This window comes from Hyla sarda, chromosome 5 (assembly GCF_029499605.1).
Source record: "Hyla sarda isolate aHylSar1 chromosome 5, aHylSar1.hap1, whole genome shotgun sequence".
NCBI classification, from domain to species: Eukaryota; Metazoa; Chordata; class Amphibia; order Anura; family Hylidae; genus Hyla; species Hyla sarda.
This window is the reverse complement of record NC_079193.1, coordinates 307698469-307723670: the sequence shown is the minus strand read 5'-3', so window position 1 is coordinate 307723670 and position 25202 is coordinate 307698469. Positions and strand designations below refer to the sequence as shown.

Here is a 25202-nt window from a genome sequence, read left to right as displayed (position 1 = left end):
AAGAGGTAGGAATAACCATGAAAACGTTCCTCTGAAGGAACCAGGACAATTACTCCCTGTATAAAAAAAGGAGCTGGAGCACGCCCCGAACTGCCTTCGCTAGAGAGGGGAAACCGGAGGGTCCAGGAAAGAAAAAGGCAATCCCATAGAAGGGAAGCAAATTCGATCCTGTATCCATTGACTACCACATCCCTGACCCAGGAATCCTGAATGTGCGTGGTCCAGGCATCCTGGAAGAATAAGAGGCGACCAACCACCCGAGAAAGGTCGGCGGGTGGGGGGTGACCCTTCAGACCGAGGAAGGCCCACGGGTGAATGATGGGGCCGCAAAACAGCCGGAACAGATAGCCGACCTCTGGGAGGGACAGGTCCGGAAGGAGAGAGCCCTCTTCCCGTGAAGGCGCCTGGCTGGACCCTTTGTTGGAAAGCGGTTCTGTGAGCCTTATCCAGAGGTAATAAAGAACTCTTTTCCGCCCGTCGCCTCACCTCCAGAAGGCAGCGTCCATATTCCAGGCTTTAAGCCACATGGAGGGACGGTGGCTACCAGGTAGCTTGTGGCAAAGGAAGCACAATGGCTGCGCCTGGAAGCAGAACACAGAAAATCTCCAGCTGCGGAGCATCGGAGAGCTGGATTAAATGAATCCACCAGAGGGATCCACCAGAAGACTACCCTGGCGGAGTTGGGAGACCATACTGAAAGGGCCTTTGACACCTTTATGTCCGCTAAATCCTTGAAGGCAGCCGCATCAGCCAATGGCCGGGTAGGCGCCTTAGAGAGGCAGGAGACCGGCAGATCCACATTTGGAGAGGAGGTCCACCGAGCAATGAGGTCCTTGGCGAAGGGATACCGCGCTTGAACCTTCTACGTTTCCTGAAACTTCTTTTCAGGGTGCCTCCAGGCGGATATCAGCAGGGCGTAAAATTCAGCGTGAGAGCTGAAAGTCTTGGGTGTCGGTTAGGCACGAAGAAAGGAGACTTTTGGAACCACGTCCGAAGTTCCTGGGTCCTTTAGATGAAAGGTGTCTCTTTTGGCCGAAACCAATGAGTACACTATGTCCGACATATCTGTGCGGTCCTCTGAATCAGAGGCCGAATCGGAAAATTCATCCGCAAGTTCTCCAGGTGAAGGGAAACGTGGGAGGCGGCCCTGGAAGAGGGATAGACTGGCTTGTGCTCAGGTCTGGAGAGCCAGAACGGCGACCATGGGATCGTCCTCTAGTGGAGTGATGCGAGCTACAAGCTGGAGCAACGCCTGTGAGGGGAGCGCCCGTGCCTGCCCAAAGACTCAGGGGATGAGTCAAATGAAACACCACTATGATGCTGCGAGAGCATAAGAATAGGGGGAGAACAGAACCCTCCACATACTGGGAGGCCTGAGCCAAGTCGGGGATATGGGGGAGCAGTAGTGCTAGGTTAAAAGTAAAAAACTCCAGACTGTACCCCCAATGCAGCTGCTGTGAAGTTTTTAGAACTCTGGCACGCTGAAGAGAGATGTTGAAAACTCTGCACCAATGGCAAGAGGGGGCCGTACTAAACCAAAGGCGCTGTTGAATGGCCCCGAAAACTTCCCTCTGCGCGTGCACAGCGCTAATAGGTAACTAGTCCCTGCTCAGAGAAGCACCGACGGGCCGGAGATAATGCGCCCCAGCAAGCCAAAGGAAATACAGCAGAGGTAATAATGGTGCCTGCTCCCAGCCCCGAGCGCACATGCTACCGCATTTGCAAACTAATGGAGAAAGGAGCGGGCGCAGTACCTCCGGCAGCCTCCGCTGCCGAAGAAAAGAATGTCAGGGCGCTATGTGCGGCCGTGGGAACACGTTCCCGCTCAGAGAAGCAGCTACGGGCCGGGTGGGCGGAGCCAACGCATCCAGGCCCACCGAGTAAGTGCAGCTGAGACAATAATGGCACCCGCTCCCGGCCCCACTAGTGGGGAAAGGAGCGGGCGAAATACCTCCGGCAACCTCCGCTGCCGAAAGAGAAGTATGTTAGAACGTTATGTGCTGCTGGGCCGAAAAAGCGCCCGTTGCAAAAACGAAAGTCGCCGTGGCTGCTTAGTAGCAAGCCGCTCACAAATGTACACTTAAGTACAAGCCCCTGCACCACTGCTCTGTCCCCCAGCTGTAGAATAAAGAAAAGGAAAGGACCCCCGAGTAGACAAAAGGAGGGAAAAATCCCTCCTGGCCCGTCCTAATTTAACAGTGGGCTAACACTGGGGGTCTCCAGAGGTTGAAAATCTGCCACCTAAAGAAAAAAAGGGGGGAAAATACTTACCTCATGCTGAAGAACTTACCTAATGAAGTCTTCAGCCAGCTTTAGTCACCTGCATCATGCCGGGCTACCATGTGCGAGCGAGGCGAGCAGGGAGGTAGGGGGACCCGGACCCATGAGGTACAACCCCAGGCGCTGACCGTTGGCGATAGGGAGTTCACAGTACATAAACGTGATGTCTGTGCCCCCTCAATCGCAATGGGGAAACAGTGAGCTGCAGTTCCTGAGTCCCCACCTGAAAACAGGAAAGAAAACGGAATAAAAAGCTAACACATCCCTAAATCTAGGAAAATAATAAAACATAAGACCTGGTCTGAAGAGAACTCCAGACCATGTCCACCTCCTTAGACACTAAGCGAAAACTGATTACCTCAGGTGCCTGTGGGTGGGTATACCCTGCTGTGAGGAGCAGACTTTTCTTGTTGCCATAGTGTCAAGCCTCCTAATGACAGCAGCATACACCCATGGTCTGTGTCCCCAGTGGAGCCGATAGAGAAATACTCCTTTTCAGCTCCTGAGCATTTTCAACAACATGTCACTTTCTGATGACACCGCCTCGTTATCTCCTTTATTTTGCCTATTTAGAGATATCCACATGTAGAGGTAGCCATACATAACAGTGTAGGCACAGGACTCTCCCTGTTACTTGTTTAATGGAGGGCTAATCCTAGAAGTGACTAATACAAGTAGGTTGTTTCTTACCTTTCTGTTTTATCTGTAGTATCAGCTGCTTCTTCTGTCAAATTATTTCTTGTCAACAAAAAGAAAGGAAAAAACAGTTTAGACTTCACATTTAAGCATTAAACTGAATAATCAAATGCAATTTGCAATGGGCTCACAGATTCAGAATTTTAGAATTTAAGGGAGTTGTCTTCTGGTGCAGGGGGACACGGTGGACCAAAATTTTTTTAATAGATTAAGAAAACGGAACTTACTGATTTAAATCTGAGCTGTTGTCCTGATCAAATGTGCCTTCACACTCGCTCGTTGACATGTTTTCTTTTTGAAGGCTATAAAACAATAATTAAGATACAATTTTTTAACCAAGCTTCACCACAGAATAAGATGATAATTTTGGGCCTCAATACAGATCTGCTTTTTAGGCTCCAGTCACATTTGTGTCATGGATCTACATTGGGATTTTGGCAACTGCAGTCTTCTTGGTTGGGTGGGATTGTTAAATGGTCAGCTGGGGTCCCCATTTTTATCTATGCTATATCGGACACTGAACTCGTATTCAGTGCAAGATATGTTTTTTAATGTGTTTAACAAAGATACTCAAGATTATATAGAACTAATCATTTCATATATAATAATCATATACAATTAATTTACTTGGTGGGACCCCATAATCTATGAGCCAGAATTGAGAGCAACTCATACATTGGTGGATCTGGCCTGTCATGGTTAGTTATTTATATGAATGGTCAGCATATAATAGACATGAATTGAGGGGACGTGGCCGTTATGTCATGTCTTTGGAGCAGCGCCCGGCACAGAATGCCAGGGGCTGCACAGAGCTCATGGGGTCCCAGCGGCAGGATTCCTGTGATCAGACATTTTATATCCTATCCTTTGGATAGGGAATAAGATGTCTTAGGCCGGAACACCCCTTTAAATGCTAAAATGGAAAATGTATTTAAAAAGTACTCACTTATCATTGGTGGTTTGTATTTGCTGTTTTTCCTTTTCCCTAAAAAGGATAAAAAAATTTGGGTTAGAACAGTACTGTGACATAGAACATAAAAAATAAATATGTGCAAAGACTGGGTAACTATCTGCATAAAAACATTAGGGTTCATTAAGGCATTATACAGTAACAAAAATACTTGATATTTCTTGGTGATTCGTGAACTTTATTTTCTTCCATTTGGACATCGACTTTATCTTTGGCTTCAACCACTTTTGTTGCTGCCTAAAATCATAAAAAATGAAATAATTTCGTTTTTATTTGCCAGAACTGTAGTTCACTACAAGTGCCAGGTACCGCAATGACAGTTTTTCATTGACGTACAATACAGTAGCATGTAAGAGCCACAAATACTGACACTGAAGAGAACAAAAAGCCTACAAAGTACAAAAGTATAAAAAGGAAACCATGACAAATATGGTTTGCAGATCCTTCTTCCCCAAAAATTTCTTAAAGCGTGCAACTCACCTGTAGCAAAAAAACAGGGGGCCTTTTGGTCAACATAAGACTGATGTAAGATTTGATCTTGGTCAACATTTTGTTATGTGAAAAATTCTCAAGGAATTCATGATATGGATCTTTTTTACTAACAACCATAGACATTTTCATTCTTAAATACTGAAAAAGAAAAGAAAATCAAAAGGTTTTATTGAGTCCAAAATACTAAGCAATCAAAGAGTTCTTGTCTTTGGAAAAAAAAACTTCTGACATGTCAGAGACAAAAGTTTGGGCCATACAGATTTCATAGTGAGTCTATGGAGCCAGGCTCCTGCAACGAGATGGGGAAAGCAGCGAGCTGAGAAAAGAAGTGCTTAGCTGCACACTTCTCCCGCCTCGTTCTGAACACCTTACCTAATATGTACAGCTCATAAGGGAGAAAAAAAACAAAACTGAGGACCCACAAGTAAGACTGACTTCCTGTATGTATGTTTTCACACTTTATGCTAAAGTTTTACTGTACATTTATAAAAATTGATGAATAAACTAAAACCAAACAATACAAAAATTGTTTGTGTTGTCAAAAGCTCTGACTTGTATTTAGCTTATACACCACTAGATGTCCTCCTTACATTTATACAAATTATCTACTCAAGAAAACTGGTTTTCAAATGTTGGTCTAAAGGCAGAATACAATAAAAATAAATAACTATTATAGACTTTGGATATTTCTGACCATATAAAAGACATCTTCAGTTCCTACAAGATATGGGAACTTTTACCTATACATTTGCATAATATATTTGTTCACATGAGAGACCTTATTTGTCTCAGATTCTTCAAACTGTCGGTCAAGAACTTCTGATGACAACTTAAATCTTCCCTTTTCCATGCAAACTGCTACAGCCTGTAGACAAAAAGACAACAACACAGTTAGGAGGAAGCATACTCACTTTATTCACTGGTTGCAGTTTGGTTCAAAAACTGCATGGGAAGCTTTCTTAAAAAAATAAAAATAAAAAAATAAAATAAAACCTGTGTGGAAACCTAGCCTTATTGCAGCAAAAGTAGTGCAGCACACACTCACTTTAATCATTAACATTTTTTTTTTACCATTTGTTAAATTAAGAAAACCACAGCCATTATTTATAGTCTACATAAGCACAAACAACATTACATATAAGAATGCATTCATAAAAACATGCAATGCTTTGATATCAATGTTTATTACATCAGCTTGCCTCGCTGCTAACCATAAAAACATCTTAAAAACAGATTTGTACAAAGACGACAGCAGAATTTCTGAACAAATATATGAATAAAAGTGTCAAGAGAATAGATAAATCGGTAATGGGCCAACTGCTGGGACCTCCACCAATCCCGATAACGGTGGTCATTTTCCCACCAAATTATTGGAGCAGAACGCACTTCATACATTCTCTATGGGACTACCGAACATTGCCGAGCACTGGTCTCCAATGGAAGGCTCTTAACTATATTACGGTAGTCAAACTATTACATTAAATGGAACGGTGTACATTAATTTACTCTATTGTGGTGCTTCAGGAAAACAAGTTACCGTATTTATCGGCGTATAACACGCACTTTTTAGGCTAAAATTTTTAGCCTAAAGTCTGTGTGCGTGTTATACGCCGATACACCCCCAGGAAAGGCAGGGGGAGAGAGGCCGTCGCAGCCCGCTTCTCTCCCCCTTCCTTTCCTGGGGTCTAGAGCGCTGCTGTCGGCCCTTTTCACCCCCTGGTTATCGGCGCCGCTGCCCGTTCTGTCCCCCTGACTATCGGTGCCGGCGCAGATAGCCAGGGAGAGAGAAGCGGCGCCGACAGCCAGGGGGAGAGGAGGGGCAGCGGCACCCATTGCCGGCGCCGCTGCCCCGTTGCCTCCCCCCATCCCCGGTGGCATAATTACCTGGGTCGGGTCCGCGCTGCTCCAGGCCTCCGTCGTGCGTCCCCGGCGTCGTTGCTATGCGCTGAACGGCGCGGCGCATGACGTCAGAGCGCCGCGCCGTGCATAGCAACGACGCTGGGGACGCACGACGGAGGCCTGGAGCAGCGCGGACCCGACTCAGGTAATTATGCCACCGGGGATGGGGGGAGGCAACGGGGCAGCGGCGCCGGCAATGTGTGCCGCTGCCCCTTCTCTCCCCCTGGCTGTCGGCGCCGCTTCTCTCCCCCTGGCTATCGGCGCCGGCACCGATAGTCAGGGGGACAGAACGGGCAGCGGCACCGATAACCAGGGGGTGAAAAGGGCCGACAGCAGCGCTCTAGACCCCAGGAAAGGCAGGGGGAGAGAAGCGGGCAGCGACGGCCTCTCTCCCCCTGCCTTTCCTGGGGGTATATCGGGGTATACACGCGCACACACGCACCCTCATTTTATCATCGATATTTGGGTAAAAAACTTTTTTTACCCAAATATCCTTGGTAAAATGAGGGTGCGTGTTATAGGCCGGTGCGTGGTATACCCCGATAAATACGGTACTTGCTGTGAGTTTCCTCACACATATATTACAGCTAATCGCTGGGAGTTCTGGCAAACAGACAAGGCACTACAGTGACCTGACCTCCAGTAGAAGAGATACAATATTCAGGACTCTATTGCTAGCGGGACTGAAAAGTATTAGAAAACACAAGTCAGTTTTGGGTGAAAGTCTTTCAAGCAGAAGACAAAGACAATCATGTAGTACTAATCTTACATTACTGACCAATACTTTCAACAAGCAGCTCTAAATGCCGGAAGAATTTGAAAAATGTGCGCAGCAATTGTATGGTACCTGCGGCCTCCTTCCTGAAGCGGTGCGCACTATCCGTGATGTCATAGGAAGCGCAGGACGCATAGGCAGCGGCATGACGCTGACGTGCCGCCTGGGATGACGTCACCTGACGCGCGCATCGTGCATCCCCCCGGCCCGCGCATCGTGCATCCCCCGGCCCAAAAGCAAGGTCCTGCGATCTTTACAGGCAGCAGTAAGTGTAAAACGTCCATAGAGATATTTTTGCAAGGGGGTATACTTGTTTAAATAGGAACCCTACCTGGGTGATCATGTATATCTGGGGGCCTGTACACCAATTGAGAACCCCTATCTCTTTATCAGGTGGGGCTCCAGCTGTTGCACAACTACAACTCCCAGCATGATCGGACAGCCAATGGCATGCTGGGAGTTGTAGTTTTGCAACAGCTGGAGGCTTCCTGGTTGGAGAAACAGCGGTATACTGGCTGCACAGTGTTTCCCAAGCAGGGTGTCTCTAGCTGTTGCAAAACTACAACTCCCAGCATGCTCGGACAGCCAATGGCTGTCTGGGCATGCTGGGAGTTGTAGTTTTGCAACAGCTGGAGGCTCCCTGGTTTCTAGAAACAGCGGTATACTGGTTGCACAGAGTTTCACAGCTCACTCCCCCACTGTGACACACAGGTCCCAGCACATAGAAGATGCGCTATTATCCTTTATGTGTGGGCGGCGACAATGCACATTTATATAAAAAAAACATACCATTATTCGGTATGAACAGGTATATCGCCCAGCCCTAGGGGTCATATATATGTGGGGGCCTGTACACCTATTGGGAACCCCTATCTCATCATCATCGCCCCCACCCCCCGCAGCGCAATCGCTGATCCACTATAGAGGTAGCCGGAGGGCTTACCTCTGCTTCCTGCTGTCCCCCTCTGTCATTGATAGATCCGCTCTATCAATGGATCACAGAGCACACAGATCAATGGAGTTCAATAGAACTCTATTCATCTGTATGAGGAATCTAATGATTCCTCCTATAAATCTAATAAACTGTAAAAAAAAAAAAAAAAAAATTAATACGTTTTAATAAAAGTTTGAAAGACACACATTAACGCAGTGGTCTTCAAACTGTGGCCCTCCAGATGTTACAAAATTACAATTCCCAGCATGCTAGGACAGCTGTTGGCTGTCCGGGCATGCTGGGAGTTGTAGTTTTGCAACATCTGGAGGGCCACAGTTTGAAGACCGCTGCATTAACAACTTCCATGTTAAAAGTTCAAATCACCCCCTTTTGCTATATAAAAACATGTAAACATAATAAAAATAAACATATTTGGTATCGCTTCGTGCGTAATTGTACAACCTATTAAAATATAGCATTATGTATCCCGTACGGTAAATGTAAAAAAAATACCAAACCACAGATTTGCAATTTTTATAATATCCCAGAAAAAAAAAGTTAAAAAGCGATTAAAAAGTCAGATCAATACCAAAATGGTACCGATACAAAAAACTGATTATGGCGCAAAAAATTAGCCCTCATACAGCCTGGTATAAAGAAAAAAATAAAGCTACAGGGGTTAAAAAATGGCAATTAAAAAAAATTGAAAAAGTTCAGAATTAGTAAAACATGACGTAAATTATACAAATCTGGTATTGCGTAATCAGACGGCCTAAAGTATGAAACTAACATGTTATCTCAACCCCAAGGTAAATGGCATAAGAAAAAAAAAAAAATCTGCAAAATTATCTTTTACTATTTCAATTTCACTTCACCTAATATATATTTTTTTGGTTTGGAGAACATGTTATTGAAAAATTAAAAGGTGTCATTATAGTAGGTAGTTATGGCTATTATAGGGCGAGGAGGAAAAAAATCAGAGCGCAAAAAGCGAAAATTGGCCGGACAAGTGGATCGTCATGAGGGACAAGTAGATTTTGCTCCATGTTAGTCCCGTGGACAATTCGTTTTTTATAAAATTTCCACACCCCTGGTTCCCTCCGTTTCCTGTCTCTCTTTGAATGAACTGTATCACATTCTTAGAGGTTGTAGCACGGGAGGATTGTCTATTAGAAGTGGAACTGCATCAGGGGTACTGCTGCTGTTGAAAGTGCTAAAATCGGGAACACTTGTGCAAACATACGGTAGTTGCCAATCACTGTATCTTGGTATTCTCTACAACTCCCAGCATGCCGAGACAGCTGTTTGGGCATGCTGGGATTTGCAGTTTTGCAACATCTGGAGGGCTACAGTTTAAAGACCACTGCACAGTGATCTCCAAACTGGGGCCCTCCAGATGTTGCAAAACTACAAATCCCAGCATTCCCAGACAGCAAACTGCTGTGTGGGCATGCTAGGAGTTGTAGTTTTGCAAGATCTGGAGGGCTACAGTTTAGAGACCACTCTAAAATCTGCTATTGGTGGTCACTTCTAGATGACCAATAGCAGGGATAGGAGGGGTGGCACCCCCCTTATTTTCCTGGTCACCGGAGACACGTATGACCCGGAATTGCCACAAATCGGCGGTGTGAATTCGATATCAGCAGTCACCTAGTCTGATCTCCGCCCCGCGTGCGGCGGGGACTGAAATTCCCACGGATGTACATGTATGTCATGGCTCCTTAACTACCAGGGTCTAATGTCGTACCGGTACGTCATGGGTCCTTAGAGTATTCCAGAACAAAATAATTTATCTCCAATCCAAAAGGATAGGAGAAAAGTTATAGATCGCGGGGGGCCTGAGCACTGGGGCCCCCCCGGGATCTCCTGGACGGGGCCGCGTCAGTCTGCAGGAAGTAAAGTTTCGTCCCCAGCAGAAAACCGCGGCAGACACTCCCCCTCCATGTATCTCTATGGGGTATATGGAGGGAGCGTGTCGGCCGCCACGTCAGGTGGGGACGGAACGCCCCCTTTCCAGCATACTGCTGTGGCCCCGTCCAGGAGATCCCGAGGGGGGCCCCAGCGCTCGGACCCCCCGCGATCTATAACTTATATAAGTTATATTGCACTACAGATCTCCTTTAACTAGTTAAAAGGGTACTCCGGTGGAAAAAAAATTTTCTTCATATCAACTGATGCCAGAAAGTTAAACAGATTTGTAAATTACTTCTATTAAAAATTCCTAATCCTTCCAGTACTTCTTAGTGGCTGTATACTGCAGAGGAAATTCTTTTCATTTCATGGGATTTATTTTCTGTCATGACCACAGTGCTCTCTGCTGACACCTCTGTCCATAGCAGCATATGTTTGCTATGGGGATTTTCTCCTGCTCTGGATGGTTCCTGACATGGACAGAGGTGTCAGCAGAGAACACTGTGGTCATACAGAAAAGAAGTCCAAACAGAAAAGAATTTCCTCTGTAGTATACAGCCGCTAAAAAGTAATGGAAGGATTAATTTTTTTTTTTTTTTTTTTTTAATAGAATTTACAAATCTGTTTAACTTTCTGGCATCAGTTGATTTAACCCCTTAAGGACTCAGACAATTTTATTTTTAAGTTTTCCTTTTTTCCTCCTCGCCTTCAAAAAAAATCATACCTATTTTATACAGACTAGTATGAGGGCTTGTTTTTGGCACGACCAGTTGTCCGTTGTAATTCCATCACTTTACCATAAAATGTATGGCGCAACAAAAAAAAATTCTATTTGTGTGGGGAAAATAAAACCGCAATTTATCAAAATTTTTAAAGGTTTCGCTTTCACGCCGTACAATTTACAGTAAAAATTAAGTGTTCTTTATTCTTTGGGTCAATTAAAATGATACCCATTATAACATACTTTTCTATTACTGTTGCGCTTACAAAATAAAATGTACAAGTAATCCAGAGTTTAAACCCTGCATTAAGGAGGAAACGGTAAAATGCTGGATTCCTTTCCTTTTTTTTGGGAGAGACACATTGCACTGACTTGATATCCATGCATTAGTAAGGCTAGGTTGACACTAAGGAATGTCTGTCTGGAATTCTGCTTAGGAATTTGAGTCGGAAATTCTGATGTAGCAAATTCCCAATGCAGAATTTCACCAGGGCATATTCTACTGCCAAAAGAATGAGCTTGCTCATATTTTAGGTGGAATCCAAACCGCAGACATTGCTATTAATGGTGAAGGCAATGTCCACGTGATCCTAACTGAATTAATTTTTCCGTCCAGAGATTCCACAGTGTAAACCTAGCCATTTACTACCATGGATGGTAAGCTGATCCTACTTTCATTGCATACGATTTTTTGTAGCTGGTTACTTACAAGACATTTGTGTAAATACATTAGGGATCGACCGATACTGTTTTTTTACGGCCGATACCGAAAATCGGTGGAGGTTAGGGCCGATAGCCGATAACTTATACCAGAATATCGGTATAAGTTATCGGCTATTTATCCCCCCTCGACACCGCTGCAGATCATTGATTTAAAGCGGGCACTTTAAATAAATGCACTGCAGTGGCTTTTGCGGTGCCATAGGCCGCCGCCGCCCGCTTCTCCCCCCATGCCTGTCCGGGGGTCCTGAGTCCTATCACCGCCACCGCTCCCCCCACCGCCGCACCGTACCGCGCCCGCCCACCGACCGACCCGCCGCGTCCGCTCCCCCACCGCACCGCCCCGGCCCCATTGCCTCCCTCATCCCCGGTTTTATAATTACTTGTTTCCGGGGTCCACTCTACATCTGGCTCAGGTGGCGTCCTCCTGAGCTGTCACTGTACGCACAGACGGTGACGTCACGTTGCGCACGTCACGTCACTCGTCATTGCGCACAGCGTAACGCAGGACGCAGCAGGAGCCAGAAGTAGCGTGTGCCCCGGGAACAGGTAATTATAAAACCGGGGATGGGGGAGGCAAAGGGGCCGGGGCGGTGCGACGCGGTGGGTCGGGGGCGGTCGCGGTGCGGTGGGGGCGGGGCATTATCGGCAAGGTAATTGCCGATACTGATAATGCCCAAAATCGTGATTATCGGCAGATAATATCGGCCAAACCGATAATCGGTCGATTCCTAAAATACATCATAATCATTTTATAGTGAAAAGTTCTGCAATAATCTGTAGTGTGGGAAATATATTGATACTGGCTCATCATATGTACAGTGCACAGGTCTCTTTTCCAGTACACTGTGAGACAGATTTATTAACAAAGGTGAACAACCTATTCATAAATCTGCTAAGGAGCCAAAAAAAAAAAAAATATCTGACATTGTTTTCCCAAACTTTTCTAAATAGAAAAAGGGTCACAAAAGCCTTGCCATGTCCACTCTTTCCTGACACAGAGGCTTTAAACACCATGGTTTTTAAAGTACATTTGCAGCAAAAAGCAATAATTAATTAAATTGTTGTGTTTTAAAAACTTTGACCATTTAAGATATCCAGTAATTTTTTTTATTTATTTGAAAGTTTTATTTCCATTTTTGCAGAAACATTAAGGAATAACAATCACTTCTAATGAGAAACTCTGTTGTCTTTTATAAAGCATAGCTTGAAAATTCAAATTATAAGGCAATACAGTAGGGGAAAGTTAAACAAAAAAAGGGGGGTTAAATATGAGGGGATAGGGAAAACTAGTCCGCGGATGGTAATAGCGTTGAACTTGAGAGAGATGTGTAGTAGATCTGGAAGGCAGTCTATTGAAACAATGTCTTGTAATAAAAGTTTGCTTCAACATAATGGAATTTCTGTGCAAACTTCTGCTTAAGAATTCCGCTGCAGCAGAGTCCCATTGATTTTAATGGGATTCTGCTGCACTGTATACAGTGTCCGCACGGAAATGCATTGCTGTCTATGACATGGCTTATTTCAGAGCAGTCCTAGGGCAGGCATGTCCTGTTGGCGCTCCGCTGTCGGCTAAGTGTCTGCACCAAAATTTTAGCCAAGATTTTATCACCGAGACTCCCCTCGACCGTAACAGGCCCATCACTGGCGCAAGGATCTTGGTAAAGACCCGAGGAGCCGAGGCCAGGCCAAACGGGAGGGCGACGAATTAAAAATGGCCCTCCGGAACCGCAAAACAGAAGTACCGATGATGGCCTGGAAATATTTGCACATGGAGGTAGGCATCCTTGATGTCCACCGAGGGAAGAAACTCCCCTTGTTCCAGGGACGTCACCACGGAGAGATTCCATTCGGAGTGGCGGATAAGATGACGGTTGAGATGCTTGAGGTCTAGGATTGGTCACACAGAACCGTCCTTCTTGGGAACAACAAAAAGATTGGAATAGAAACCCCGAAACCGTTCCCCTGGAGGAATGGAAACGATAACCCCCTGGAGAAGCAGAGACTGGAGAGCCCCTTGAAATTGCCTCACCAGAGAAGGAGACCGGGGGGCCTGGGATCGAAAAAAAACGATCCCTCGGGAGGGAGGCGAATTCGATTCGGTAACCGTTGGACACCATGTCCCTGACTCAAAAGTCCTGAATGTGTGAGGTCCAGATGTCTCGAAAAAGTAAGAGACGACCTCCCACCCGAGAAAAAAAAACGCGGGTGGGGGCTTCACTTCATGCAGAAGTGGGTTTGCGGTTGCCTGATTTGGGCGCAAACCGGCCGGACCGGTTGGTGTCCGACTTCCAAGACGGGCGCGCCCGGAACGAGGGAGCCTTCTTGTCCCGCGAAGGCACCTACCCAGACCCTTTGCTGGAGCCAAGGGTCCGAAAGGAAGAGGACTTCCTTTGGGAAGTAGGGCGAGCCTTATTTTGAGGCAACAAGGAACCCTTACCTCCCGTCGCCTCAGAGATAATCTCATCAAGGTGCTTGCCAAAAAGACGGCCACCCGTAAAAGGAAGCTAAGAGAGAGAACTTTTGGAAGCGGCATCCGCATGCCAAGCTTTAAGCCACATAGAGCGACGGAGAGCCGCTAGGTGACCCACAGCAAAGGCAGAACAACGGGCTGATTGCATGGAAGCCACGCACAGGAAGTCCCCAGCGTTAGAGCATTGGAGAGCCAGAGCAGACAGATCCTCTGGGGGGGATCCCGCTAAGATACCTGGATGGAGCTTTTGGCACCACTCCGACAGGGCCTTGGACGCCCATGCCGAGGCGAAGATGGGAAGAAGAGAAGAGCCAGCTGCTTCAGAGGCAAACTTCGCTAAGGATTCTACCTTCTTGTCCGTGTAGTTGCCTTAGAGATCCGGGAGATTGGTGGATCCACTGAGGGAGGGGAAACCACCTTAGTGACCAGGTCCTTGTCAAATGGATAATGTTCTTGAATCGTCTTGATTCCCGGGAACCTCTTGTCTGGATGTTTCCATGCACATTCCAGAATGGCGTCAAAGTCAGCATGAGAGCTGAACCTTTGAGGTGCTGGCTTAGCACGATGAAAGGATACTCCTGGAGTGACATCCGAAGATCCTCTAAGTGAAAGGTGCCTCTTATGGCTGCCACCAATGAGTTCACCGTTTCAACTGAATCCGAGCGGTCCTCTGAGTCAAATGCCGGCTCGGAAGCCTGGTCCGCCAGTTCACCAGGAGAATGTGAACGAGTGGAGGCAGTCCTGGAGGGGGGTGACGCTGACCGGGTATGCGGCTCTGGCGTGGCAGAGCGGCAACTCCGAGAACGTCCTCTGGAGGAGCGACGTTTGTGCCCAGATGACGGGGGCGGGACCCACGAGGGGAACGCCCACGTCTATCTGAAGACTCAATGGAAGAGTCAGACGAGGCACCCCTAGTACGCTTGTGAGAGCATGAAGTATGTGGAAACAAGGAGCGGGCACTCTCAGAGGCCCTGCGCAGGGTAGACCCCTTCAAGGCGGACACCACTTCCCGGGAGGCCTCAGCCACCGAACGGGAGACTTGGGTCAAGTCAGCCATATACTGGGTCAGGGAAGAAACCCAGGCTGGTGGAGCGGCTGAATCCACCGGAACCGAAAGGGCATCAGGGGGTACCAGGGGGTCTGTGGGAGCAGTGGAGCAGGCAGGGCAAGTGGGCTCAGTAGAGCCAGGCATCTTGATATTACAGTGCTTACAGACAAAATAAGTCACTGACGTTCCAGGTTTCTGTTTAGAGGGAGGAACACCTCTGGGTACGGACATAATGAGAAAAGAGACAGGAACTTTCTCACTCTAGTCTGTGACCCTTGGCATCTGCAGTGAGGAGAACTCAGCTCCGTGCAGCTAGAGTGTAAGAAACAGGCCAGCCAATAGTAGAGAGGGGCGTGCCTGAAGCAGAGGCACTAACTAATTGGTCCCTTCTAACTGAAAATCGTGCCCACGGCGCTGATTGGAGGCTACTTCGCGCCTCTGAAGAACTCTGACAGCCCTGTGGGCAGAGCTATAGACTGGCCGAGAAGAAGCTGTAATGGCGCCCGCTCCTTGTCCCGAGCGCACATGTCAGCCCCCTATGCGCTCGGGGGAATAGAGCGGGCGGCCTATATGCTGGCAGAGACTGCCGGAGAAAGTGAAAGTAAGCCGGCGCTCAGAGCGCCCGGCCCGTACAAGCACCGCGGCTGTCAGCCGCATATAAGGCGCTGCGGTCATAGCCGCAAGTAACCACACACACAGTGTAAAACATAGATTACATGCCCCCTAAGATGCCACTGCTCCCCCAGAATAAAAGTCCAGCCCCTGTATAAGCCAGCCCCATAACCTGAAAAGGTGGGCCAAAAACAGGGGGTCTCCAGAGGTTGCAAGTCCGCACCTAAGGAGAAAAGGGGAAAGTTCTTACCTCAGTCAAAAGAACTTACCTAATGGAGTCTTCAATGAAGTCTTCAGTCAGCTTTTGTCACCAGCATCACGCCTGGCTGCCATGCGCGAGCGAGGAGAGCAGGAAAATAGGTGGACCCGGATCCATGAGGTACCAACCCAGGCGCTGACCGTTGGCGAGGGGGGGGGGGGGGGGGTGAACAGCGCATATACGCAATGTCTGTGCCCCCTTACTCGCAATGGGGAAACAGGGAACCGGAGTCCCTGAGTCCCCACCTGAAAACAGGAAAGAAAAAGGAATAAAAAACTAACACGTCCCTATACTAGGAAAGCAAAAAATCAGAAGACCTGGTCTGGAGAATTCCAGACCATGTCCACCTCCTTCAGACAATAAGCTTAAACGGATTAGCTCAGGGCCTGGAGGCGGGTATATCCTGCTGGGAGGAGCCGACTTTTTTATTACCATAGTGTCACACCTCTTAGAGACAGCAGCATACAACCATGGTCTGTGTTCACCAACGGAGCCGATAGAGAAAGAGGCATTTATCCTCTAAGTTACATGAAAATGTTTCTTTTATTTGCTTCTACTATACATTTATGCAAAATTACTTGAAATAACAGTGCCAAATTCTGTTTTATTTCAATTAGTCTGTATAAATCTCTCAAACAATAACAGCTATTTATAAAAAAAACTTTTTCCATGTCACGCAGTTGTCAAAAGTTTTGATCTCTAGATATAACTACCACGTGTTTAACTCCGTGATTTGGTGCCAAGGAGATGGGCTCCATAAAATGATAAAGGAGCTTGTCTCCTGCAATTAGTGGGACTGAGTGATGAGCCAGAAAGTGAAGTCTGATGCCGCCTGCTTCACTTGACTATATCGGCTGGGGTCTCAGCACTAAGACCTTGACTTAACGGTATTTTTGACACATCTGCATCACGTCAATAGTTTATTTTCATGACAGTAATTGTTCAAGAATGCAGCTATATCACTGCTTTGACTACTGTGTTATTATATTATTACAGTAAAGCTTTAAGTTGTTTTTATCTATAAGAACCAGCATGCATATGTATTAAGCACAGACTCTACTTAATATAGTAAACAAATGGAACTAATTTGCAGTTACAGCTTCTTTGCAGGTTGGTTTTATCTCTCATGACATTGTTTTGTTGTACTAATTATCACAATGTAGAAGAGAAGATTAATAAGTGCTGTTACCTATATCTGCATTTTAGCAGGACTCCTCTGTTGACCTTCTTGGCAGCAATATGTACCCCTATGAACTTTATTGATTGATTGATTGTGAGGATTTTTTCCAGAAATCTAGTGTACAGCAAATCCTTTTATCTCCGCTTCTAATTAGATTACAAATTGCTCAATGCTGAGACAGACAGCATATAATACTTACAAAGGTGTCTTATCCACATAGCATATAGGCCAAGAAGTTATAACCCATCTTAATAGTTTTTTTGGTCTGAAATGATTAATTGACTGTGATTAGCATAGGCCATCAATCACTGATTGGCAGGGTGCAAATACCTGGCACCTCTGCTCAGAGAGCCTCAGTGCCCTGCACTACATAAAAAACGGGCCATGTACTGCTGTGTAGTGATGATGCCGGATTACTGCAGATTAGCTCCCATTCACTTCAACAAGTAAGGTCTGATTGGAACTGTATTGTTAAAGGGGTTGTCCTGCAAAAAGTTTTTTGTCTTATTTAAATATGCTCAGATTGCTTGTTTAAACAAAACCAACCTGTACTCTCCCTTGCTTACCTGCTGCCTCCATTATCATTGCACCTGGTCTCTGCCTTGCTCTACTTCCTAGCGCTGTGGTTATTACGTCACATTGTCAGTCAGCCAATCACTGGTTGCAGCAGTGTTCTGCCTTAGTCAATGAGTGGCAGTGTGACCATAGCACCAGAAAGTTAAGCGAGGTGGAGACTAGGGCTATGGTCAATTTGTCACAATGTTACTAAGTCTACTGGCCGAGGTACGTTACTGCTACAGCAAATGATTGGCTGAGCAGCAATGTAATGTTTTGACCACACCACTAATAAGTGGAGAGTGGGAAAAGCAAATCGCTATCATTCCTAAGAGCAACCCCCTTACCACTAAACCACCTCAAGCAGTGTGGGGGTGTGGTGAAAAGACCACATCCACCGTAACACTCCATGACTACAACCTCCTCTATCCAGCCATCCTATTATGACTCCACTCAACCCTGGGTCGCTGCTAGTTCACTGCTAAGTGGATGCTTCCTATGTGTCCAAACAAAAGCAGGAAGTGCTGGTCAGCTGGGATAGGGAAGCAATAAAACTGGACACAGCAGGGCATCAGGACAGATGAGTATAATTTTTTTTAAATTTTTTTTTGGTGTCAGCCTGGAGTCAAAGATTTTGTTTGGCGTGACACCCCCTAAAAGGGAATGCAGATTAAAATAAGTTCAACGGACATGTAGTATCACCTCTAATGATCTCAATAGAAGATGCGCTTTAACAGTGGTCACTCACCTGAACTTTAACCAATGTTTTTATTTCTTCTAGGAGAATTCTCAGGTCATTATCTTCTTCAGTGATCTGATCCAACACCATTGCAGCTGTTTCCAGTGGAGTTAGCTTCTCATCTGTTTCAAACTGTACATCTAGAAAGCATTGAATATATGTTTGGTTTGTTGTATCATTCCAAAAGGATTGGACTAACACACAGAATCACAAATTATGTTTTACCAAGATGTCTTCCTTCTATAACACGGCTGAGGAACTGTGAGATCAAGACAGCTTTTGATTTCTCTGAATCCAGTGTAGATATACCCTCCAGGATCACTGTGTATGAAATTTAGAGGTTATATATTTTCCTGACTCAGCTGTTTCCATATCTAACAAACCACAGGGAAAAAGAACCATGCAAACTCTCTTCCAGGAGCAGGGGACTGGTTAACTCCACTTCTCGGGGTGTCAGTGGTTGGGGCCTCACCAATCAAAAAATAAAAGCAAAGTTATTGTCTATCTGGCAACATCATGTGGGACTAAAATGATCAGATAAACATATATAACATTCTGCCAAGGTAGGTACTAGCATTAGATATTAGCACACATACATTACATGCATACATAGCCATTTCTTTCTACGTCACTGATGATTTTCATAAAAAGGTATACATTTACAAAAAGCAAACCCCTCCATCTTTTGCCACCCCAAATTATACCAGGCATGTGCCTCCAGCTGTTGCAAAACTACAACTCCAAGCATGCCTGGACAGTGAAAGGATGTCTGGGCATGCTGGAGTTGTAGTTTTGCAAAAGCTTTAGGCACACAGCTGAAGGCAACATTGCTGCAAAGTTATCCAAACCGTGTACAGTGACCCCCCGACCTACGATGGCCCCGACATATGATGAAATCGACATACGATGCTTTTTTATGTCAGGGCCATCGCATTAAGTGCTATCCGGCAGCGCCAAATGGTTAAGCTGCTAGCAGCTTAATGTTCCCCGTGTGGTGTGGTAAGTATTCCTTACCCCTCCACGATGCTCCGGGGTGCCCTCCGGGTCCAGCGCTGGTCTTCCGGTGTCTTCTCGGCCCTCTCCGATGACGTCAATACGCTGCTGCGTACGTCATCCAATAGGAATGGCGTACGCAGTAATGACGTTGCTACGCAGGCCCAGTAAGGCCTTGCGGAAGACAGAAGAGGACTGGAGAAGACAGCGGAGAGCCCAGCGGACGCCGGGGTCACCATCGGGAGCGGCGGGGACACCATCTCAAGCGGCGGGGACAGGCGAGTACAGCTTCCTATACTTTACATTGCACGAATCCCTCAACATACAATGGATTCGACAAACGATGGCTCGTTTGGAACGAATTACCATCGTATGTTGAGGGACCACTGTACCTCCAACTAACAAGTCCCAGCATTAAAGGACTGCCTACAGATGACACACATGAATGACATAGGAAGAGCTAATGGAACAATAGAGAGGGACGAGAAGCAGGCGCTGGATCGCGCAGCCACAAGTAGGCTATCGTTCCAAATATTCTCTTAACAGGTAAGTTTATAAAATTAAAACACATGCAACGTATCAAAACCGATCAGGTTTTTTTTCATCAGGCATTTCATCAGGATGCCTGGAATATTTGTAATGATCTCCTACTTGCAGCCACGTGATCCAGCTCCCACTTCTCATCTCCCTCTATTGTTCCACTATACGCTTGCCTGTAAACAGGGGAGCCACAGCAGCTGCTATCTGAGTGTATGCCCTTGGAGTGTTGTGTTCATACTTGCACAACACGATCAGGTGAGTGGATTTATGCATAGCGTGTAACCACCACCGATCTTATCAGATTTCAAACAAGGGAGGGCTCCTCGTTCTCTTTGTGTTTTTATAGGAAGATGTAAATTATACACTCACCATATTGTCTTTGGTGGTAAAGTACAGGCAATCCGCAATAATTGATATTGTGTGTGTGTGTGTGTGTGCGCAGCATAAATCCAGAGAGGAAAGGGTTACAGAGAAGGGCTGCCAGACTTGCTACAAAGAGCAGGGAGTCAGCAGAGTGAGGGGGGAGTCATCACAATGCAAGCAAAAGAGGGACACACTGTCTCCCTCTGACAAGATGGAAAAGACATTGAGCAGCTGTAATATGCTAGTGAAATATGGATGATAGAGACATAAAAATTACATATGTCTATTACATTAATTAGCAAATCCAAATTTTTTGTTTTTCAAATTTCAACCCGCAAATCATTTTCTTTTTTGTTTCGGAGCATAAGTTATAAAGAAAAATTAAAGGTGTCATTACAAATTACAATTGGTCCCGCAAAAAACAATCCCTCATATGGGTCTGTACATGGAAAAATAAGAGTTATGGCTATAATAGGGTGAGGAGGAAAAAAAAACAAAGTGCAAAATCTTAAACTAATAAAGACCTTATTTACATTATATTCCGTTTGAAATTATTTTGTGTAGCAGGACAAATGGATTTTCATGAGGGACAAGTAGATTGTGTTCTGTTTTAGTCTCTTGGACAAGTTTTTTTTATTTTTAATTTTATTTATTATTATTATTATTTCCACACGCCTGAGTGCAGGTAACACTAATGAAAAGCATTACAGGGGAGATGTATCAAAACCTGTCCAGAAGAAAAGTTGCTTAGTTGCCCATGGCAACCAATCAGATTTATTCCTTTGCTTCTTCAAAAGGCCTCTGGAAAATAAAGGAAGAAATCTGATTGGTTGCCATGGGCATTGCTATGGGCAACTCCACAACTTTTCCTCTGGACAGGTTTTGATAAATCTCCCCCTACGTTTCTATGCTAGGTGGCTTTATTGGTCTGTAATCCTCGTTTTTCAGTGTATGTAAATGAGTTGACTTGGTGCACATAGGGTGTTCTTAAGCCCCAGATGCACCCTGACATCCAGCCCTCTTCCTCCTTTGTCCAGTTCACCTTATGAATATTTATATCCCTTCTTTTGCCTTCTTTCAGCAATTACTGTCCATGTGCGGCTTTCAGGGTATACCAGAAAGCGGCATGTGGCTCCGCACATCCGTATTACCTTGGAAGTGTCATATGTGTAGTACTTGCTGAAAGGAGGCATATGAATATTCATAAGGTGAGCTGGACAGAACAGAAAGTGGGCCAGGGTGTATTTGGGGCTTTGGGACGCCCAGCGTGCGCTAAGCAGGCTCATTAACATATGCTGGAAATGGGATTACAGACAAATGGAGTGAAGAAAGGTAAAGACCTTTTTTTATAGCCACGCCTGTACCAACAGGTTAGTACGGGTAATACTAATGACAAATTCCCAAATTGTTAAGCCAGAGATTGCTGAAGCTATACAAAGGCCTGTCGAGTTTATTATCACTTGTTAAAACTGTCTCCCCAGATACTTCTCACCAACAAGTGGGGGACATCTCAGTTGTCAGATACTCCTCACATTGACTAATGCATGATAGACTGGCTGCTGTTCTTAGATATTTCTATTTCTTGGCCGCAGCACCTACGATAAAGCAGATCTATGACAATCTGACTTCTTGTTATGACTGTGCCAAGCTAAAGGCCACTAAGGCTATCAGTCAGTGTCTGTGGTGCAAAAGACCATCTTGCTTTATTTGTTGTTGTTCCCGTATGGGGCCCTAGGCTCTTTGCCGAAATAACGTGTTTTGACCACAACATGAAGTGGCCGCTGACACGCCCCCTAATTACATTTCTATGGCAGCAGAGGCGGAGACTGCTGAATGCAGCGTCCCCGCTCTCCCATGTATTGAGGGGGCATGTTGGCTGCCGCATCATACAGTGGTCGGACACGCCCCCTGGCCGCTGACTGCCGGGGTCCAAGCGATCTGAAATCTTCGGATAGGGGATACGTTTTCTTATCCCAGAGTACTCCTTTAAATGGGTACTCCACCCCTAGACATCTTATCCCCTATCCAAAGGATAGGGGATAAGATGTCAGATCACCAGGGTCCCGCCGCTGGGGACTCCCGCAATATAGCAAGCAGCACCCCCCTGTAACTGCTTCCGGAAGCGCTGAAGGTTCTCTGGCTAATTCCTCCCCACCACCGTTACGGAAGATGGTGATGTCACGCCTCCGCCCCGTGTGACATCACGCCCCGCCCCCTCAATGCAAGTCTATGGGAGGGGGCATGACGGGGGCGTGATTATTATTATAATTTTTTTTTAAATCAACTGGTGCCAGAAAGTTAAACAGATTTGTAAATTACTTCTATTTAAAAAAATCTTAATCCTTCCAGTACTTACTAGCTGCTGAATACTACAGAGGAAATGATTTTCTTTTTGGAACACAGAGCGCTCTGCTGAATCACGAGCACAGTGCTCTCCCCTGACAGCTCTGTCCATTTTAAGACCTGTCCAGAGTAGGAGAAAATCCCCATAGCAAACATATGCTTCTCTGAACAGTTCCTAAAATGGACAGATGTCAGCAGAGAGCACTGTGCTCATGATTCAGCAGAGAGCTCTGTGTTCCAAAAAGAAAACAACATTTACAAATCTGTTTAACCTTCTGGCACCAGTTGATTAACCTCCTGAGCGGTAATCCCGAGCGTGACTCGGGGTTAATTTTCCCTGCCAGGATCGGTAACCCCGAGTCACGCTCGGGGTAGAATTACAGAGTTCCCGGCCGGGCTGCACGATATATCGCAAAAGCAATGCGATATAGCGATGCGGCCCCCGGGAAAACATGCGATTATCTGCTCTGGTCGGCTCTCGTTGCGGGGGCCGGCCAGAGCAGGTAAAGAAAAATACAAAAAGTCAGTGTTTCCCTACCAGGGGGCCTCCAGCTGTTGCAAAACTACAACTCTCAGCATGCCCGAACAGCCAAAGGCTGTCCGGGCATGCTGGGAGTAGTAGTTTCACAACAGCTGGAGGCCCCCTGTTAGAAAAACACTGAGCTAAGTGTAAAAGAAAGAAGCAGTAAAATAAAAAAAACTTTTGCTCACCTAATCCCGGTCCCTGAAGAGGTCGTTCCCCCTCCGTGCGGTCCGGGGTGTCCTCTCTTCACTATTCATCTTCTAGGACCTTTCACTTTTCAGCCAATCACAGACCGCAGTGGTGTAAAGCCTGTGATTGGCTGAAGGGGAAAGGGCTTGTTCTGCAGCAAATACACTAGGTTTGAAATCTGCTCGGCAAACCAAGTGTATTTGCTGCAGGACAAGGTGACAAGGGGGGGGGGATGAATGTGACAAAGGGGGGGATGTGACAGGAGGGGGGGATGTGACAAGGGGGGGGGGAATGTGAAATGAAGGGGGAAATGTGACAGGGGGGGGGAATGTAACATGAAGGGGGAGAATGTGACAAGGGGGGGAATGTGACAAGGGGGAAGAATGTTACAAGGAGGGGGAAGAATGTTACAAGGAGGGGGAAGAATGTGACAAGGAGGGGGGAGAATGTGACAAGGAGGGGGGAGAATGTGACAAGGAGGGGGGAGAATGTTTCGGGGGATGTGACAAGGGAGAGGGGGAATGTGACAAGAGGGGGAATGTGACAGGGGAGATGTGAAATGGACAAAGGGAGATGTGAAATTCAGTTAAAAAAATTGTACCGCTTTTGGTACAAATTTCCAGACAGAATCATACCGCCAGGGAGGTTAAAAAAAATAAAAAATAATAAAAAAAAAGTTTTCCCCCCAGAGTACCCCTTTAATGCCTGGCTCACAGTGATCTCGGTCCTGCTTCACTGAACACCTGCACAGGCGTAAATGGAGCTGGATCACTGCAGCCTGGGGAGCTCAAAATATTAACAAATAAAAAAATTTATGTTGTAATTGTTAATTTTGGATTCAGTCATAAACGGCCATTTTTGGGCTATAGCTTTCACTACAACCCCATCAAAAAAAATTAATAAAATAAATAAATCTGAAAATAAACATTCCAAGTGTGATAAAGTGGCTAAAAACAAATTAGCAATTGCAGCCATTTTTGATGAAAATAAATCTTTGTGAGTGTAGTGTAGGTGCACTGATGGTATACACAGGTCTTGAAGATGTAGTTGGAGTGTACATGCACCAAATTTATTAAATGGTCGCATTGCATGTGATAAATATGGTGCAGGTATTAGGGATGTCTTGTTACTGTATCAGGGCCGATACTAGACATTTTCACGAGTACCACATACCTCTCATCCAGCTTTCCCAGTCTCCTGTAGAGGGTGGTGTGTTCGTTTTCACGCAGTACACTTTACGGTAAAATGTATCTTTATTCTCTGGGTCAATACGATTAAAATGATACCCGTCGTTACATACTTTATTATTATTTTACTGCTTTCAAAAAAAATCAAAAAAATATATCTTTTTTTTTTTTTTTTTACAATTTTTTTTTTTTAAATTGCCCTCTTTTGACTACCTCTGACTTTCTCCTTTTTCCATATACGGGGATGTGTGAGGACTCATTTTTTGCGCCATGACCTGTATTTTTTTTTAGTACCACTTTTGCATATATGTGACCAAAAAGCCGAAATTTTGGATTTTTTTATTTATTTTTTTTTATTTATTTTTTTTTTTTACACGTTTATGCCATTCACCATATGGGATCATTAACATAATATTTTTATAGTATGGACATTTACGCATGCGGTGATACCAAATATGTTTATTATTTATCATTTTTTATAAAAAAAAATTGGGAAAAGGGGTGATTTAAATCTTTATTGGGGGAGTGGCTTTTTCAAAAACATTTTACTTTTTTATTATTTTTTATTTATTTTTTATAAGACCGCCAGTGCGCACAGTGACAGCTCAGAACGCCACCAGAGCCAGAAGTAGCTCGGGCCCCGGAAACAGGTAATCATAAAACCGGGAATGGGGGAGGCATTGGAGCAGCGGCAGTGGTTGGACTAAGGTCCGGCAGGGGGAGAGAAGCGGGTGGTGGCAGCTATGGCGCCACAAAAGCCGCTGCAGTTCATTGATTTAAAGCACCCGCTTTAAAATTGA

General features: G+C 45.6%; 1 protein-coding gene across 2 annotated transcripts in view; it reads right to left on the bottom strand.

Annotated features, from left to right (window-relative positions):
• Positions 1 to 25202, bottom strand: part of TERF1 (telomeric repeat binding factor 1) — a 77411-nt gene that overhangs the window by 22578 nt on the left and 29631 nt on the right. The window contains exons 1-9 of one of the 2 annotated variants that reach the window (XM_056522150.1): positions 24389 to 24497; positions 18490 to 18585; positions 18274 to 18404; positions 5217 to 5303; positions 4427 to 4576; positions 4098 to 4183; positions 3923 to 3961; positions 3204 to 3278; positions 2971 to 3018 (exon numbers count right to left, since the gene is read on the bottom strand). In XM_056522150.1, coding sequence (XP_056378125.1) covers positions 2971 to 3018; positions 3204 to 3278; positions 3923 to 3961; positions 4098 to 4183; positions 4427 to 4576; positions 5217 to 5303; positions 18274 to 18404; positions 18490 to 18585; positions 24389 to 24395 — 719 coding nt within the window. In that variant the 5' untranslated portion in view covers positions 24396 to 24497. Of the gene's footprint in view, positions 1 to 2970; positions 3019 to 3203; positions 3279 to 3922; positions 3962 to 4097; positions 4184 to 4426; positions 4577 to 5216; positions 5304 to 18273; positions 18405 to 18489; positions 18586 to 24388; positions 24498 to 25202 lie in introns of those variants that run through there. The other variant, XM_056522148.1, reaches the window with a different exon arrangement.